This window comes from Petaurus breviceps, unplaced genomic scaffold (genome assembly GCF_028583685.1).
Source record: "Petaurus breviceps papuanus isolate PSGF00001 unplaced genomic scaffold, PetGlider_PUasm1.0 177, whole genome shotgun sequence".
Classification (NCBI taxonomy): domain Eukaryota; kingdom Metazoa; phylum Chordata; class Mammalia; order Diprotodontia; family Petauridae; genus Petaurus; species Petaurus breviceps.
The window spans coordinates 13,970-32,057 of record NW_027185776.1 but is presented as its reverse complement, the minus strand read 5'-3'; the positions used below and the strand labels follow the sequence as shown (position 1 = coordinate 32,057).

Below are 18,088 nucleotides of genomic sequence, written 5' to 3'. Positions count from 1 at the left end.
CTATATACACTTTAACCGTGACCTAGGACTCAATCTGCCTTCCACCTGGCTATGTGAATCATTACTCTTCTCCTGGCTTCAGTGTTCTCTTTTGTAAAATGGAGGAAGTTGGACTCAGTGATAGCTAAAGTCCACTCCAGCTCTCTTAGGATCTTCCAGCTGTAACATTTGATGTTCTGTGTTGTAAAAAATTTGCTCTTCATATTCGTCTTTCAGTGCTAGGCCAGAAGCTTAAATGGTAACTATTCCTTGCCCTTTTAAATGTGAGACCTTAGATACCAGCTAGTTCAACTTCTCACGTTATATAGAATAGGAAATATTCCTAGGGAGGTGAAATGATTTGGCTGTCATACAACTGGTAACATCAAAAAGTAGGACTAGAACTCAGCTCTTCTAACACAAAGATGAATTTGCTGTCTTAGATGGACACATGCTGTCATGGAGAGAGTGCACTAATGAATTGTTGACTTTGCTTGGGAAGGGAGATAAAAAGGTCTCTTCCATATTGTTTTTGGAGGATTGGGTGGAGAAGGAGGAGGAATCTGTGACCTGAGCATGGTACTCGGGAAAAAGTTGGCAAGTTGATTGTTCCAGATCTAATGTACAATTTTGGAGAGGCATATTGAGGAAATTTGCCTGGAAGAAATTGAAGGCAAGGAAGTTAATTGTCCCAGAGCAATCCCCTGAGTGGTTTGGAAGCAGAGGCTAAGGGGCTGCTTGATCCTAATCCTTAAATCCCTTTAAAGTCTCCGAGGAGGAAAAGGAGTGTGCCGAGTGGAGTGTGCCGGAGGTAGAAGTCTGTAACATTACATGTGACCATTTCAGTTGTTAAGATGCCAAAACACTCATAGAGTCAGGTTTGTGTGTTTTTACTATTGGCTATGTTGTTTTAAAAAAAATGGGAGAATGTTGACTGTTACTGACCAAGGTTGGAGGCCTCTATTTTAAAACAAGGAAATGCTCACTTCTAAATAAGAGTGTGTCAGACAAGCATAATGACATTAAGTTTTGTTTCTTGACTAAAGTTTGCCCAAAGACGAAGATTCTCTATTCAGTAAATTCTAGTCACTAAAAGAAAAACAGAATCTGGGTCTCTCACTTACGTTCTTTTTGACCTAGGCAGCGTTGCTTTGGCTCTAGTTGTCAGTCTGACCTGGCTGACTGAATCTGCCTATCAGAGCCATCAGCATTTTATTAAGCCTTTGTACTAAAGTCTTTACACTTGATTTCCTGCATTGTTTTCAAAATGTATTTTTTTTCTTTTTCAGTCCCTCCAGGAGTAATACAAAATGGAGCCCGGGTTCTGAGTCGAGGTATGTTCCCTGGAGTTAGACCACTGCCGATCCACCCCATCGGAATGGGGGCTGCCATGAGGTGAGTGATGGTGATGATGGTGATGCTACCTACCACTTGGGTAAGTCAGCAACACAGACTTGAAGGCAGCTCTGATTTTTCCACAGTGGAAATCCAGTTGCATAGGAGAAGAATAACCACCATACAGGTCTGTGTTTTCCTAAAGGGTTAAAATGATTCTCAGTGTTTAGAATGAAAATACTTTTTGTGTGGGGAGGGTTTATCCAGTGCATTTTTCAGGCAATCAGATCCTTGGTCTTCTTATCTTTTCAATCAAAGAAACTAAAATACAGGGAGATGAAACAAGTCATACACGCTTACTCTGGGAAGATTTAGAAGCAGAAATCTATGAGAATTGTAGGAAGTCCTTCCTTCCAGTGAGGATTCTTCTATCTTAGCATCTATAAAGGTCGTATAACACTTTATTCCAGCCATTCTTGTACAGCTGTGTTCCTTCCACTCTGGTGGGTTGTATTTGTTCTCATAGAGCTTCTTTTGACCCATTGGGAAAAGCCCTTCTTGAAACTGAAGAGCAAGGTTGCTTTTGTGTACATGCTGCTATTTAAGGTTTCCACGGTGAGTTTCAGTGACTACTGAAGTCTTCCAAAACCAGTTTTGCCTCAGTGTCAATAATAACAGAGAGGAAGCCTGGTGTAATGGTTAGAGAGCTCAGCAACCCAGGGAGAACTGGGTTCAAGTCTCACTCTCATCTCTGAAATATACTAGCTTTGTGAACCTAGGCAAGTTGCTTAACATCTCAGAGTTCTAGGAAGCTTTTCAGGAAAGGTGCCAGCCTGCATTAGCAAAGGGAGTTTGCTCACTTAAGAGCTCCCATGCCAATGAAATCTCAAGACCTATATCTCTATAAATAATAACATGATTTTTGAGGGAAGGTAAGAAAAGAGTAAAATGTGAAAAGGAAAGAGGGTAATAGGGAGGAGAGAGAGAGAGAGCAGGGATTAGAAAGAAGCCCTCTGTTATGTCTACTAATCATAATGCTGGATTGCTTTGAAAATGAACATGGCTCAGACAGGTCCTTTTCTTCTAGTTCTCTATTAATAGGTCGTGTTTACCCTTAGATTAATGATCTTAACCCTGCTCCATAAAATAGGGTCACTGATGTTCATGCCTCAGGTTATGAATGGCCTTTGATTTCTTGTTCTTTTGTTATAAAATATTTTTTTCAGACCCCCCTCGTTTTCTCTCTTTCTTTCCTTGGGCTATTTTAATAACATCTTTCCATTTTCATTAACAAAACCTAAGCATAGATTTCTGCTACAATATTGATCATTCTTAAATTTGATCCACAATAGCATTCTTATTAGGAAGAAGATTGAACAAGGAAGAGGAGGGAAATCTATAGACAAGAAATTGCCTTCCCCAAAATGTAGAGAAAAAGGTGACCTCCAGCAGGAGCTGAATTAAACCCTGCTGGTTTTAATTGTTGCCTTCACATCCTGTCTTCCTTGAAAATTTTAATAATCAGTTTCTGTAATCCCGTTTGCTTTGGAGTAGTGAGAATATTCAGGTTCAGAGGTGGCAGAGTGTTTGAAAGTGTTGGCACAAAAACTGTTAAAAAGCACTTGGTTGTTAACAAATGCCAAGAAATCTAAAGAGAAACAAAAGAAATAAGAGTGTTGGGCTAGCTAGGTGGTGCAGCAAATCCGTTCAAATCCGACCTCAGACACTTAACACTCACAAGCTATGTTACCTCCGGCAAGTCACTTAACCCTAGTTGCCCTGCCTTCCCTCCTCCAAAAAGACCCAAAAAGAAGAAGATGAAATAGTGTTACTAGTTTGCTCTGACCATGACTTGGCCGTTCTGAAACATGTTGGTCAGGGAAGATTTAACCTGGCTGTGTGAAAGATCGTAAGAATTCAGAGTTAAATTGTCCAAAACAAACATACAGTTTGGATTTCAGAACCCAAGACACATATACTGTATCTTCGAGTAGAGTTTTTAATGGCTGAGACTGTCTCCAAATAGGTGCATTGGGAAGTGCTTGAAAAATATCCTAGTTTACCTCTTTCATAGCGACTATAATTGAATGTCCATCATTTTATTTCCCTTTTTAAAAAAGTGTTTGTTTTTGCTATGTGTCAAATGAGCCTCAAGACCATTTAAAACTAAGAAAAAACAAAATACAGGATGAGAGGTGGGGGGATAAAAGAAGAGGAAAAGGAGATGGAGTCAGTAAGTGCTCAGAATTATACCGGGCCCTCAGATAAACCCACCTGGAAGGGACCAAAGGCTCTTGTGATTGTAAACAGTTTGTTCAGCAAGTGAGGGTAGGGGAGCAGTTAGACTCACCAAGGACCTATTTGCTGCTCTATTTCTCATGATGGAACGTGTCTCTGTATGTATGTGGCTTTGTGTAATGGCTAATTTCTTAAGTAAAAACATTTTCTTTGTGGAAGGGCTTTTCTCTCTCTGCTTAGTGTCATGGGCCACATTTGTTTACCTTAAGTTGCTATTGATATAGATGAAGTGTTATTTTATTAGCTGATCATTACCCAGCTTGTGTTTGCTGCACTCTTCTGCATATAATTATGATGTAAAACCTTGTTAAGAGTATCTGTCAACAGCATAATTGACTTCACTTTGTTGACTTTTTAGACCATAGCTCCAGGTATTGGCCCATCACAATACATGTGAAATCTGCCTATTTTTTAATTTGCCTGAGAGTATATTCCCCATAACACATTATGCTCAAAATAACAACTCCTGATGTCCTTTAGCCTTAAGTTATCCTCTATAGCTTTCTCATTCAAGTGTGTTACAGCAGTTACATTGGGTAGAGCAGAGATTCCTGAAAAATAGGAGAGGAAGTGTTTCTGACATTTTGAGAGATGAAAAGGTCCCAAATATTTTAAAATCATCACTGGAGAATTCTGTATTTAGGAACTTTCCTGATACCTCCAGGTCAGGACTAGTCAACTTCTAGCCTTTGTCCAAGTTATTTTTGACCCAAGAGACTCTGGAGTCAAATCATTTGAAGACTGGAGGTGGAGGGGAGTCAGTTGGTGGAGAATCACTGGTGGGACGATGGGTAAGCAGGAGCTGGTCCTTCATTTGGAAAAGGGAACATTCTGAACCTTGGGGTATTTTCTTGGAGCTATTTTCAAGGGTTTATGAATTTGAATAGGAAAACAGTTACATCTTTCTATATTTTCACTAGCTTTTAACTGAAATCAAGCATTTCCTTCAAATTATTTAAATCATTATTTTGAGAAAATGTCCATAGGCTTCATCCAACTGAAAAAGGGTCCATGACACAAAAAGGTTAAGAACCCTTACTGTTAGAGTAACTTACTCATTGGTTTTGCTCCCCATCTACAAGCTTGGCCTTGGTCCAGTACTTCAGTCTTAGCAGATTTCAGGAGAATGAAGGCTTTAATGCGATGACTTGTCCCACTTGGTTGCCACCTAGAGCCAACATGTCTTTAGGCTGAGATGTAGACATGGTAGGGAAACCATTAGTTTAGGACTGAGTTGCTTTAGACTGGCCTAGTTATATTCCAAACTATACTACAAAATCAAAATAAAATGACTCTCTCCAATCAATCCCTTTTGAGGTTGCATACCATTTAAATGTGTGATATAGAATATTTCCCTCCATTGACTTCAAAGAAAACATCTTGGCTACATAAACTCTTAAGTGCATCAGCCTAGATCATAAGCCCAGGCCCTCCTGCAATCAGTAAAACTAGTTTACAAAGTCATTGTCGAAAGGGAACAATCAGAAGACTGATTCTCTAAGGCCTGTCACTTGTCAATTTTATTTGTTTTTTCCATTCATCAGTATCTCCTGTTTGCTCCTAAAAAAGGAATGGAGTGTTAGTTCAATTTTCCTTATCAGGCTGGGTTTGAGATTCAGTGTCACATGGGTTTTTTGTTTCATGGACCCCTCAGGTAAGTCTGGTGAAGCCTGTGTATCCCTTCATAGAATAATGTGTTTAAATATATAAAATTTATGCATAGGATTACAAAGGAAATCAATTGTATTTGAATACAGTTATCAAATTAAAAAAAAAAAAAAAGCTCCCAGCCTTTATCTCTGTGGCCAGAGTAACTCAAGAGAAAGTCCCAGATTAATAGAGAAGGCCCGTTTTTTAAAGCTCAACTTCCAGTTTACCTGGTCTCCTTGAGTCTTTCTTCAAGAAGGAAAAAGGTAGGGGTCAGAACATAATTGGCCTTTTTGTGGGATAAGAAGAGAAAATAAATTTACAGAAAAAATGAAGGGGGGGGGCGGCTCAGCTAGGTGGTACAATGGGTAGAGCGCCGGCCCCAGAGTCAGGAAGACCTGAGTTCAGATCCGATCTCAGACACTTAAAACACCACAGACACACACACACAAGCCGTGTGACCTTGGGCAAGTTACTTAACCCCAATTGCCTTCCAAAAAACAAAACAAAAAAATGAATGGCGGACATTAGTTAGAGACAGTTTATTTAAAAAAAAAATAATCCAAGTACAATTTCCTTGTAATATTGACATAAGAACTCATCTGTGAGTACTAGATAGAGTGCTGGACTTGTAGTCCAGAAGGCCTGAGTTTAGGTACTAAGCCATATAAACCTGGTCCAGGCATTTATCTCCTACAGTTTTCCTGATCTGCAAAATGGTGGTAATAGCACCTACCTTATAGAGCTGTTGTGAGAACCAAAGGAGAAATTGTGTGCAATGCTTTACAAACCTTAAAGTATGATATGAATGCTAGCTATTGTTATTATTATCATAATATTATTATAGCACTATATTAATATACTAGTTAATACTATATGTAGCATATTAATAATATACTCTATTATTCTTATCATAAGAAATAATACTTTCTACAAGGTTGGGATGGGGAAGCAGTAAAAGGTAGAGGAAAAATTTTTAGGTTCCCGGCTATACCCACTGCTTCCACCAAGCATAATTAATGTAAACAGCATTCATTATATTTTGTGATTCTGATTATTCTAAATTCTAAGCCATTACCAAAACTTTTCATATGTATGATATGTCATAATGTCACACCTCATCTTCCATAAGTATGCGCACAGCCAGTCCCTTTGTGATTCCTCTGGACTCTCCTGTTTTGTTTTCTGCTTTGTTTTTAACTTTATCCAGAATACCTCCTCTCAGGGATAACAACTGGTAGAGAGCAAAAATATCAGTTACCCTTTTGTCTATGGTGGTTTGATCCAGTTATATTTTTGTTTTTTTGTTGTTGTTGTTTTAGGCATCATTGTAGAAATGGGGGTGGGGTGTACTTTTTCCATGAAAGAACATTGGAATTGGTCCATTTATTTTTATTTTTTTGCTTTTTTGGAGGGCAATTGGGGTTAAGTGACTTGCCCAAGGTCACATGGCTAGTAAGTGTTAAGTGTCTGAGGCCGGATTTGAACTCAGGCCCTCCTGACTCCAGGGCCAGTGCTCTATTCACTGCAGCACCTAGTTGTTCCCGGAATTGGCCCATTTTGAAAGAACCATGGCAAAGCCCCTAGTGCTTTTAAAGGTCCGTAAAGGTGCAGCCTCTGTTTTAACCAAGGAAAACTTATTCCAGGCCTCCTTGTCTTCCTGAATATGTGATTCGCCACCTAGAGCTTTATTCCTGTGCATTCAGAGAACCCAGATTTAGAGGGGGCCTTTAAGGATCATTTAAAACAACTTCCTCATTTTCTAGACATGGAAGCTTATGAGCCTCAGCTAGGAGTATACAAGGTTATTTGAAGTTGCTCAAAAGGACCATGCTCCAACCAGTTGAAAAGAACCTATTCCCTCTAATGCTTTTGAGAATTCTAAAACTGCTATGGGGACAGCTAGGTGGCAGAGTGGTTGATTAAAGCGCCATCCCTGGAGTCAGGAGGACTGGAAGTCAAATTTGAACTCAGTCACTTACTAGCAGTGTACCCTGGGCAAGTCACTTGACTCTGTTTGCCTCCGTTTTTCATTAAAATGAGCTGGAGAAGGCAATGGCAAACCACTCCAATATCTTTACTAAGAAAAAGTTGAACACAACGGAAACGACTCGACAATATAAAAACTGCTGCTTCTTTTTAAAAAAAATCAGCTTTATATTTCAGTTTTCTAAAAAATTACCTACCGTGTTTCCCCGATAATAAGACCTATCCCGAAAATAAGCCCTCCCCTTACTGTGTAAGATTCCTCTAAAATAAGCCCTATTGAGATTGCTACTGTAGTGAAGGTGATCATTACGGTACCCTCTGTATGCACCGTACCCCCCCTGTGAAACGCACACCGCGCTCCGAGCTGCATCCAATCAGAGCTGCAGCAGTGAGCGCGTCATCCTGTTCTTCCCCAGTGATTTGCTTATTGAATAAAGGTACATTTTTTTGTTCACATTTACCTGTTTATTAAAATTGCTGTCAATGTTCATTAAAATAAGCCCTCCCCTGAAAATAAGCCCTCTGGTGTTTTTCTGTCCAAAAAAATTTAATAAGACAGTGTCTTATTATCAGGGAAACACGGTATTATAATATTTTCTTTTTTTCTCTTCCTCATTTAACTTCTTCAAGATTCTTTTTCATTATATTTCATTTTTTGTTATGTCTTTCCCTTGGGATCCTACATTTTGTGGGATTTTAAAAAAACTACTAATGTCTTTAAATTTTTTTTTACTAATTATTTTTTTAAACAATCATTTCCAGATATATTCCCAAATATAATACTGGTTTTTTTTTCTTTTTTAAGCAGAACTGAGTAAAGCCATTCTATAGAGATTAAATGACCTTTTTGTCAGAGTTTTCCTGAGCCACTCATCTCTCCCAGATCTTTCTAGTTCTATTTCTTAATAGACAAGAGTCTTGCTCTTTGAGAGACTAGCCTGCCTTCAGACTATTGCTTCAGTAATCCTTTGATTTTGATCCATTTGTATAGACTTGCTAAAAGATTGGACCCTCCAAGTAAATCCTTTCAGTAGGTGACTGTTCTAAACAATAACAGGAAAGTTCAAAGATAAGTAACTCCAGTGTGTTCACTATATGGAGGCAATAATTATAACTCACCTGCTTCTAGTACTGGGTAGATTGGTTACAAGTAACAGGCATTTATTGTATGCTAACTGCCCAAGATATAAAGACCCTTCGATTAAGGAGCACACAAACTGCTGCATACCAACAACATACATACAGAATTACAAAACTCTTTCCTTATATCCATCATCAGCCCAACCTAAATATCACATAGGATTTAGAGATTTACTATTTATAAACATTTCAGTAATAAATTAATCATGCAAATAATTCACTGTTGGAGAAGATTCATTTATTCATTCAGCATTCAACACATAATTGTGTCTATTTTTTATTTACTTTTCTGTGTCTGGGCTGTTTCTCCCCCTCTCCCCATTATATTGTATGCTTTTTGAGGGCAGGACCTGAGTGTTTTTGTCTTATTGTCAGCTTCTAGCAAAATGTCTGGCATGTGATAGGTTTGGAGTAAATGCTTGTCGAATTTCGTTTTTAAATGTCTTCTATGTGACAAGACACTATACCAAGACCTGTGGCAGATAGAAAAAATAAGACACAGTGCTTGCCCCTGAGCAAATAATCTAAAAGGGAAAGATATAGAAAAATAAAAATTTGGTGATAACAACCTGACTCCCCTCCCCCCCAACTTAAGTTATCGGAAACATTGATTTTTCTTGGTCTGAACTATTATGATTTCTTCTTTGCTAAGTATTTTCAATTCTACCTGACAAGAGAATTAATACCAGGTTCATTTTGAAGATTAGTAGCATATGGTTTTGTTGAAACATATTGCTTAAACTATTAGAGGCTTAGTAAAATCAAGCAACTTTAATTCATGCTAATGTATGATAATTTTGAGCATCTTTACATGTAAATTTAGCTAAAACAAAAAAAATGCAGCCATTTAAAATGCATCCCTTGTTTCACTTTAATGAATGATTTTGAGGCAGTAGTTATAAATTCTGCTTACAACTAGTTTGGGATGGCTGATTTCTCCTTCTGAGCATTTGGTATCCTGTAATGGCAACCCCTGCAGTGGTGAGCCATCTCCAAGTAAATGCAGCTGGCTTGCACAATCATGAATGACTTTGCACTGAGTTTTAATAATTGAAGGAGCTTGTCTCTTCCCGCTGCGTTCCATATGTAATTTATGGCTTTTAAGCCCATGCTAAAATCTAGAGAAAAGTCAGTGCTATTAAGTAGGAGAAGTAGACTTTTTATATCTTATTTTCCTTCCCTGAAGTTTTATCATTGCAAGCATGGGTTTGTTTTTTTTAAGCTTGAAATATTGTCATTAGAAATAGTGACTTCCTACTTTAGTGATAGCAATAATCCTTCTTCCCTGGCAGGTGAGATCTGAAGGTCGAAATTTGAGTTTCCTCTTGACCTGCCCTTGGCAGCTGAGGCCACTTACTTCCCCACCTCTTCTTGTCTTCACTTTCTTAATAGATGACTTCCTAGGCATTTTTCAGCAACCACATTCTCCAATACTGTTATGTACTTTTTAAATTAAAAAGCACCTTTTTAATTTAAAACAAACAAAAACACCCAAAAGCACTTTAATATTCTTATGCAAAGTTGGTACATCGGTACTTGTTTCAGGCTACTCAGTCAGCACAAGGGAAGGTCTGCTCATACTACTCTGCAGCTATAGACCCCTGAAGACCATCTACTTAAATCTCAACCCCAAAGTATGAATGAAAATTCAGTATATATGAAGCTTCTGAAAAAACAAGAATGGCATGGTCCACTGAGCTCCTAAGCAATGAGACTGTTTTTATGGTATTTTTTTTCTTAGTATTTAAGTGACAAAAACCAGTCAGTCAACAAATCATTTAAGTATAGTTATCCCTTTGACAAAGTGACTTTCACCGCCACACTTTTGATATATCATGAGTTGGCATAAGAAATTAAATGGGAATTTGGGAAAGTTTTGCAGAAGCCACAGATACATACAAAGACCAGCAGCAATACAGGAAAAGTGTAGGAGCTCAGAAATGCATAAAATATATTCATAGCATTGTAAAATATCAACATATTTTATCTTTTAGTACCATGAATATAACCAAATTTTATAATAAGATAATGTAAATACCCCCATAAAAGGAAAAATTTGGACTAGTATGAAGAGAGAACCAAAAAATTTTACATGGGTTTTCCAGATCACGGGGCCACCATGCCCCTAACCCCCAGGATGTGGAAGGGATAACTTTACCCATCTACTATGGATCAGACACAAGGATATGGGTTAAAAAAAGAAAAACAATCCCTGTCCTCAAGAACCTTAACTTCTAGCAGAGGAGAGAATGAGTCCAAGAACCTTCCATTTTCATGCACCTTTGGTAAAAACCATGGTTAGTTAGTTACTAGAGCTTGTTAACTTCACAGCCTACTTATACCTCACCTATCCAATCTTGGCTACCCTAGTCTATAGCCAGGAACCATGAAGAAACCTCCCCCCCCCCCAAAAAAAAAAAAAAGAGAGAGAAAGTGAGGAGAAGAGAGGGACAAGTCTCCAAGGAGATGAAATAGCTCACCTGGGTACTAACACCCACGTTTTTTACTCCTTGGGGTGAGCCCTCCAGGCCCTTGCACCTAGTTCTAACAAGTCTGATTATCAGGTTTCTCAGCTTATAGCAGATTAGAAGTGGGATAGGAGCTGCTGGAGGCACCTTTAGGGAAAACATCAAGAAGTGACCTCAGAAGCCTGATGGTAGAGGAAGAGAGAAAACCTATTACAGTGGATGCCAGAACTTTTTTTTTTAAAGAAAGACAGCATTCTGGGATGGCTTAATGCATAGTCAGAAGACTTCACAAAGTTCAGTGATTTCCTGAAGTGTCCTCTCACCTCAGTGAGTGACAGTTCTGTGGCAGCATGGTCATTGGCATTCATAATTAGAGGTGAAGAAACTCCCTTTAATCGGATCAGCAGCTGTACACAAAGTAACAGTAACCAAAGTAACCAAAAGTTTCAGTGAATTGTCCAGGCTCAAAGTCTGTCTTGGAGGCAGTATCTGAACCCAGCCACTTCCTAACTTTGAGGCCAGCAAACTCTCTGCTGCGTCATTCTGTTTCACTGTGAAAACATATAGCCATCATTTATGCTTATAATGACGCCCTGGAGATAAAGTATACTTGTTTATCTGTGGTAGCTCAGTGTCTTTTTAATTGGCAGAGATTTTAGCACAAGCTTACTTGTATAACCGTAAGAAGAGAGGAAGAGGTTACTTATGAGAAGAGTACTGACTGTGGAGTCACAAGGTCAACCTGGGTTCAACCTGAACATAGATGTTTTTTTATGAGCTCTTTGAGGGCAGAGACTGTCTTTTACCTCTTTATATCCCCAGTGTTTAGCGTAGGGCCTGGCACATAGTAGGTGCTTAGTAAATGTTTTTGTTTTTAATTTTTTTTTAATTTATAGAATAAAATAAAGCATGTCTAAAACGTAATAGAATAAAAAAGATGATTGCACATGAAACTGCAAATCCACTATTTATAACTTGCTATTCCTTTTAAAATACACAACAAAGTTATTGTGTGAATTACGTTTTTTTCCTTCCTTCCCCTCTACCAAGATGGCTACCATTAGACACAAATAAATGTGTATTTGTGAGTATACATACACACACAAATGTACATATGTGTGTACATATATATACATATATGCTTAAAATTATTCTATATATCTGTTTATCAGTTATTTCTCTGGATATAGATAGCATCTTTTTTCACATATACTTTGTAGTTAAATTGAGTGTTTATAATAGTCAAAATGACTTAATCACTTTGTAAATCACTATATGAAAAGTAACTATTGCTGCTGCTACTACTACTACTACTACTGCAACTATTACTATCATTAATATTATTATTCCCTAAGGTTAGGTGGGATTTCTTTCATGAAGGGCTATGAAAAAGGGGCAATCATCTTGATTTTTCATCAGTGAACACTTCTATTAGTCCTTGTGGCATGATTATAGAATAAAATTATTTTAGTCAGAATGGGTGTATTTTAGTCAGAATGTATTAGTAAGTATTAAAAGTTCTGATTCTTTCTCCCCCCTTCTCCCCCCTTTCCCCTTTTCCCTTATTTCTTCCCCGTCTCTCTCTTTCTGTTCTCCCGACTCATCTTTCTCTGTCTCTGTCTTCCCTTCTCTTTCTTTCTGTATCTCTGCTTGGATCTTCCCTGTCCATCTCTATTTCTCTGTGTCTATCTCTTTCTTCCACCTCCCCCTGCTCCATTCCTCAAGGATTCTAGATGACTGAGATTTTGCTACACTTAGTTTTAGAACACAGGAGAAGGAGATTATACATTAGAGCAGACTTTCCATCCTCAGACATTAAAATTTTAAAAGTTTTGGGATTTTGGAGGAGGAAGGAGTAATCAAACTCCATTTATCTCAGAAATTGAGTTCCAAAGAGCCCATTTCCCCAATGATGACTGAGTCACTGTCACTTAGGGAAGAAAATCCACATTTCGACGTTCTTTCTCACACTCACAGGTCTTTGGGGTCAGCACAAGTTTGGGAGAGGAAGTACATTCTCTTGTCTAAGCCACTGAGGTTTTATTAAGTCAATTCCATCTAGGGTCAGTGAATCAGGGTGCCTCTGGTGCTGACCCAGACTGTACAGTACACATCTGCTTTTTACTCAGTTTTGTACAGTTATGTTTCCTTTTATCCAGCATCCAAATATCCCCAAAGCTCACGTAACTAGAATTTTCCCCACAGGACTGTGAAGTGATAATTAATGTTCATCGTGATGACCCTGAGGCAAGATCCCAATGTCCCTTCTGAATCTTTGGAGATTAAATTACATTAGTTAGGATTTTCATGTTAATTATATTCTCATTTCTTGGAAGTTGGTGATGTGGGCATACTTATGCCACTTAACCAAAAATAGTCACTTAACCAGGATGCCTTTTTTCCCACCCATTGTAAAATAATTTTATCCCATGATCATGCCACAAGGACTGACTAATAGAAGTCTTCACTGATGAAAGATAATGATGATGGAATAATCCCCTTTTTCATAGCCCTTCATGAGAGAAGATACCACCTACTACCAGGATTCCCTCAAAAGTTAATCATTCAATAAAGTTTTAAGAACCTCCTGGGTTCCAGGCACTCTGCTAGACTCTGGGCATAAGAAGACAGGAATGAAACAGTCCCAGCCTTTAATGAGCCTGCAGTCTCTCTAGGGAAACAACATGTATACATAGAAGTTTACATAAAACATATAGTAAACACATAGTAATTTAGAAGCTTTGGTACTAATGGGGTAGGGGGAGCATTCCAGAAAGCCTCCTTTAGGAGGCGGCATTTGAGCTTGGCTTTGAAGGAAGAGAGGGATTCTAAGAGCTGAGGAGGGGGAGGTACATTCCAGTCATGAGACCTGCCTCTGCAAAGTCACAGAGGTGGGAAATATAATATAAAGAAATACTAAGTTAGTTGGGATGTGATGTCCTGGAAGAAGGAGAAGGGAAGAGAGCACGCGTTTATTGAGCATTTTAAAAACATCTCATTTGATCCTTAGAACAGTCCTGGGAGGTAGATGCTGAGGGGGTACTATCCTGGGAGGTAGATGCTGAGGGGGTACTAAAGGGAAATCATGTGTAATCATCCTGGAAAGCTATTTGGAGCCAGATTACAAAGCACCAAATAGAGAAGCTTGTATTTTATCCCAGAGAAGCCACTGGGACTTTTCTTTTTTTAATCATGTGATGATACTTGTGTTTTCAGAATATCTCTTTGGTAACTCAGTAGAGGATGAATTTTAGAGAGGAGGGACTTGAGTTTATTCATCATTTCAGTTCCTAAATCTTGCCACTTCTACCTCCACAACTCTCATCCATTCCCTTCTTCCTACTGACATAGTGCATTCAGACCCTCATTGCTTCTGTACTATTATAATGGCCTCCTCATGGGTCTCTCCTTTCCAAGCCTTATTCCCTTTCCAGTGCCCCCTTCACAAAGTTGTCAAAGTGTTTTCCTAACATGTAGTTGAACTGCCGTATTACCTCCAGGATCAAATATAAACTCTCTTTGACATTTAAAGCCTTTCACAACCTTACCCCAGCCCACCTTTCCAGTTGCCTTATTGTATATTATTCCCATTCACGTACACCACAATGTAACCAGACTGTCCTTCCTGTTCCTTACACAAGACCTCCTCCCACCTCTTTGCCTTTGATATCTCCTAAAGCCTGGAATGCATTCCCTTCTCACCTCTGACCCTCAGGAGGCCTTGTTCATCTTCAGGGCTCAGCACAGGTGCCACCTTCTACATGAGTCCTTTCCTGATCCCCTCAGCTACTAATACTTTCACCTGAAAGTGTTTGGTATATGTTTTTTTCTATCTTTTTATCTCTATATATGAGTGTGTTAGACTTTAAGACTTTAAGGTGCTTGAAGACAGAGAATGTTTTTACTTCCCATAACTGGCACATAGTAAATGCCTAAATTTGTGTTGTTTGACTGATTAATAAGAGACTAATAGCAGATGATAGATGCTGGAAAGCCTGACCCTATGGATGTGTCCATGTTAGTAGAGAGAAAGGAAATGGATGTCAGAAATGCTATGGAGTCATAATTGACATACTTGGCTATCTATTGAAAATAAGTGGTAGAGGCAGCTAGGTGACACAGTGAATAGAGCACTGGCCCTGGAGTAAGGAGGACCTGAGTTCAAATCCAGACTCAGACACTTAGCACTTACTAGCCATGTGACCTTGGGCAAGTCACTTAATTCCAATTGCCCTTCCTTCCCCCCTAAAAGCAAAAAAAAAAAAAAAAAAGTGGGAGAGGATTGTTCAGAAAACAGTGAGAAATTAAAGATGACTCCAAAACTTGTAGACTTAGATTCCTGAAAAGGTGGTGGTTTTATCAACAAAAATAGGGAAACTAGGAAGAGAGGGATGTGTTTTAGGGGAAAAGATAATGAGTTCTGTTTTAAATGTAGTTGAGTTTGAGGTAAGTATGGGATAGTCACTGAGAAATGTCCACTAGGCATTTGGTGATTTGGGGCTGGAACTCAGGAGAGAGACTAGGACTAGATATATAGATCATCATAGAGATAGATTGTTAGAGCTAGAAAGGTATCTTAGCAGACTGCAGCCTACAAGTCACATTGAACTCAGCACCTATTTTTAAAATAAAACCCACGAGCCAAGAATGGCTTGTAAGTCCCTGAGCTATTAGAAACCACTATCCCTAATTTTACAGATGAGGAAAGTGTACTTATTTAAAAATGATAATAAGCTTCCATCAACTGTCAGAGAAGTATTGTTTTGACTCTTTGGTTATCCACACTGAATGAAAATATCATTGATGAAAGATAAATATGGGTTATTGAGGCATTGGTATTGGTGACCATTTCTTCACACCAGTTCTCCTTCCTTCCACAGGAATTCTGATGTTCTTTCAGGTATAGCAGGCTCAGTCTTGAATAGCCTGATCACAATTTAACATTTCTGAGGCCAAAATAGTTTTTCCATACTCAAAAGCAAAACTGTTTGATTTTTTTTTCCTTCCTCTGTTTTGATGCCGTACCTTCTCTCCTTTCTTCAGGAATGGCGTGACCAGTTGTCGTATGCGGACAGAAAGCGAGCAGTCCTGTGACTCTCCGGTCGTTAGTGGTGACCCAAAGGAAGATCACAATTATAGCAGTGCCAAATCTTCCAACCCCAGGAGCACCTCTCCAGCCAGTGACTCCATTTCTTCTTCCTCGGCCGATGACCATTATGAGTTTGCTACGAAGGGCAGCTGTGAGGGCAGCGAGATTAGCTTCCAGAGCCATGAGAGCCATAGTGAAACGGAAGAGGATGACAGGAAGCATAGCAGAAAGGAGACCAAGGATTCTTTAGCTGACAGTGGGTATGCGTCCCAGCACAAGAAAAGGCAGCATTTATCCAAGGTGAGGAAAGTCCCTAGTGATACGCTGCCCCTTAAAAAGCGACGCACAGAGAAGCCCCCCGAGAGTGATGATGAGGAGATGAAGGAAGCAGCTGGGTCTCTCTTACACTTAGCAGGAATCCGATCCTGCTTGAACAACATCACCAATCGGACGGCAAAGGGGCAGAAAGAGCAAAAGGAAACCACAAAAAATTAAAACAAATCACTTGATTTGTTTTGAACTTATTAAAAAAAAATTTGTTTCAGCACGTCAGGAGAATTCTAATGATTTGTGGCAATATCAGCAATTTTTTTTCCCTTTTTGGTTTGGTTTAATTTTTTTTTGGACCTTAAGATTTTTTAATTTTTAAAGGAGATTGAAGCCATAGAACTCGTACTGACACTCAGCTGTTTTACAAAAGCTTTTCATTATCTGAAGACAAAACCATAAAAGCCAAAATTTGCATTGCTTTCTCCAGCTTGTCAGAAATACATGGTTGAATATGCCGTGACACCCGCTTTAATGGAATGGAAATACAATTTGGCACCAGTTACCCCCTTGGCACCTAGAGGAGGTGTGCCCAAATCAGTCAGGCCCAACCCCTAGGATTAAGAAATTAAAATAATCACAAGAATGGGTTAATCATTTGAATGTGAATTAAGGAGATTTGGGAAAAGCAGGAAGCCCTTCCGTCTTGACAGAATCGAGAACCAGTCAGTGGCACCATGGGTTCCAGTGGTGACCTTGCAAGTCTGGAGTTGCCACATGTCAGGCACAGTTGTTTCCTGGTTTTCTATACCCTGTGGCTTGGAAATGTAGAGACTGATGCCTTTTTAAGTGGTAGAAACTGAACTGTGTATGTGATGGGTTTCAGTGAATGATGAGAATAGGGCAAATTGTTAGAGATCTTGCTAATCATTGAATTGTCTTCTATAGTAGATTCAGAAGCCATAAACCTGAAGATTGGCACTGCGTACAAAAAATAACAATAATGCCGATAACAAACTATGTCTTCTTAACTGCCTGAGTGAAAAGCAATCAAGTCTAAGAAATTCAGTAGATATTAAGGAAGGAAATAATAATACAGATCTTTTTCTGTGGATCAAAAAATATTTGATCTAATTTTTTAAAAGTTTAGAAGCTAGGGGCGGCCAGGTAGCACAGCGAGTAAGAGCACCGGCTCCAGTGTCAGAACGACCTGGAGATCGAATCCTGGGCTTAGACACTTAGCAACCACCCAGAAACACCTGGCCGTGTAACCTTGAGCAAGTTACTTAACCCCAATTGCTTAGGGGCGGCCAGGTGGCTCAGCGAGTAAGAGCACCGGCTCCAGTGTTGGGACGACCTGGAGATCGAATCCCGGGCTCAGACACTCAGCACCACACCCAGAAATAACTGGCCGTGTAACCTTGAGCAAGTTACTTAACCCTGATTGCTTAAAAAAAAAAAGTTTAGAAGCTATAAAACCTGCCATTAGTATTATGTGTTTAAAAAAAATTTGTTTTCAAGGCATATTAGTGGACAAGAAAATAATATCTACCAAAAAGAGCTCCTAAGCTGCCCTCAAAATGGAGTTTGCAGTTAATGTCAGTCAGGATTCATCTGTGCAAAAATCATTGATTTCCAGATTCACCCAGTGTAGCCAGCAAGAATATCTGATCCACAGTGCATGGATTCCTTTGAGGAAAACAAAACAAGAAATAACAAAAAAAAACAAAAAAAAAACTTTTTTTATTCAGAGATAACAAAGTTCTTGTAAGGTAAATAATGTATTTAGCATGAAGCATGAATTATTTTCATATAAATAGAGAAAATAGAGAAAAGGCTATGCCTCTAATTTTTAAGCCTTTAGGCTTAGAAGTTT

The 18,088-nt window shown here is 38.9% G+C and overlaps 1 protein-coding gene across 12 annotated transcripts in view; it reads left to right on the top strand.

Annotated features, from left to right (window-relative positions):
- Positions 1 to 17,690, top strand: part of FOXN3 (forkhead box N3) — a 526,046-nt gene extending 508,356 nt beyond the window's left edge. For all 12 annotated transcript variants that reach the window (XM_069085960.1, XM_069085967.1, XM_069085958.1 and 9 more), the window contains 2 exons: positions 1,269 to 1,374; positions 15,900 to 17,690. In XM_069085960.1, the coding sequence (XP_068942061.1) occupies positions 1,269 to 1,374; positions 15,900 to 16,440 (647 nt within the window). In that variant the 3' untranslated portion in view covers positions 16,441 to 17,690. The remainder of the gene's footprint in view (positions 1 to 1,268; positions 1,375 to 15,899) is intronic.
- Positions 17,691 to 18,088: the final 398 nt, after the last annotated feature.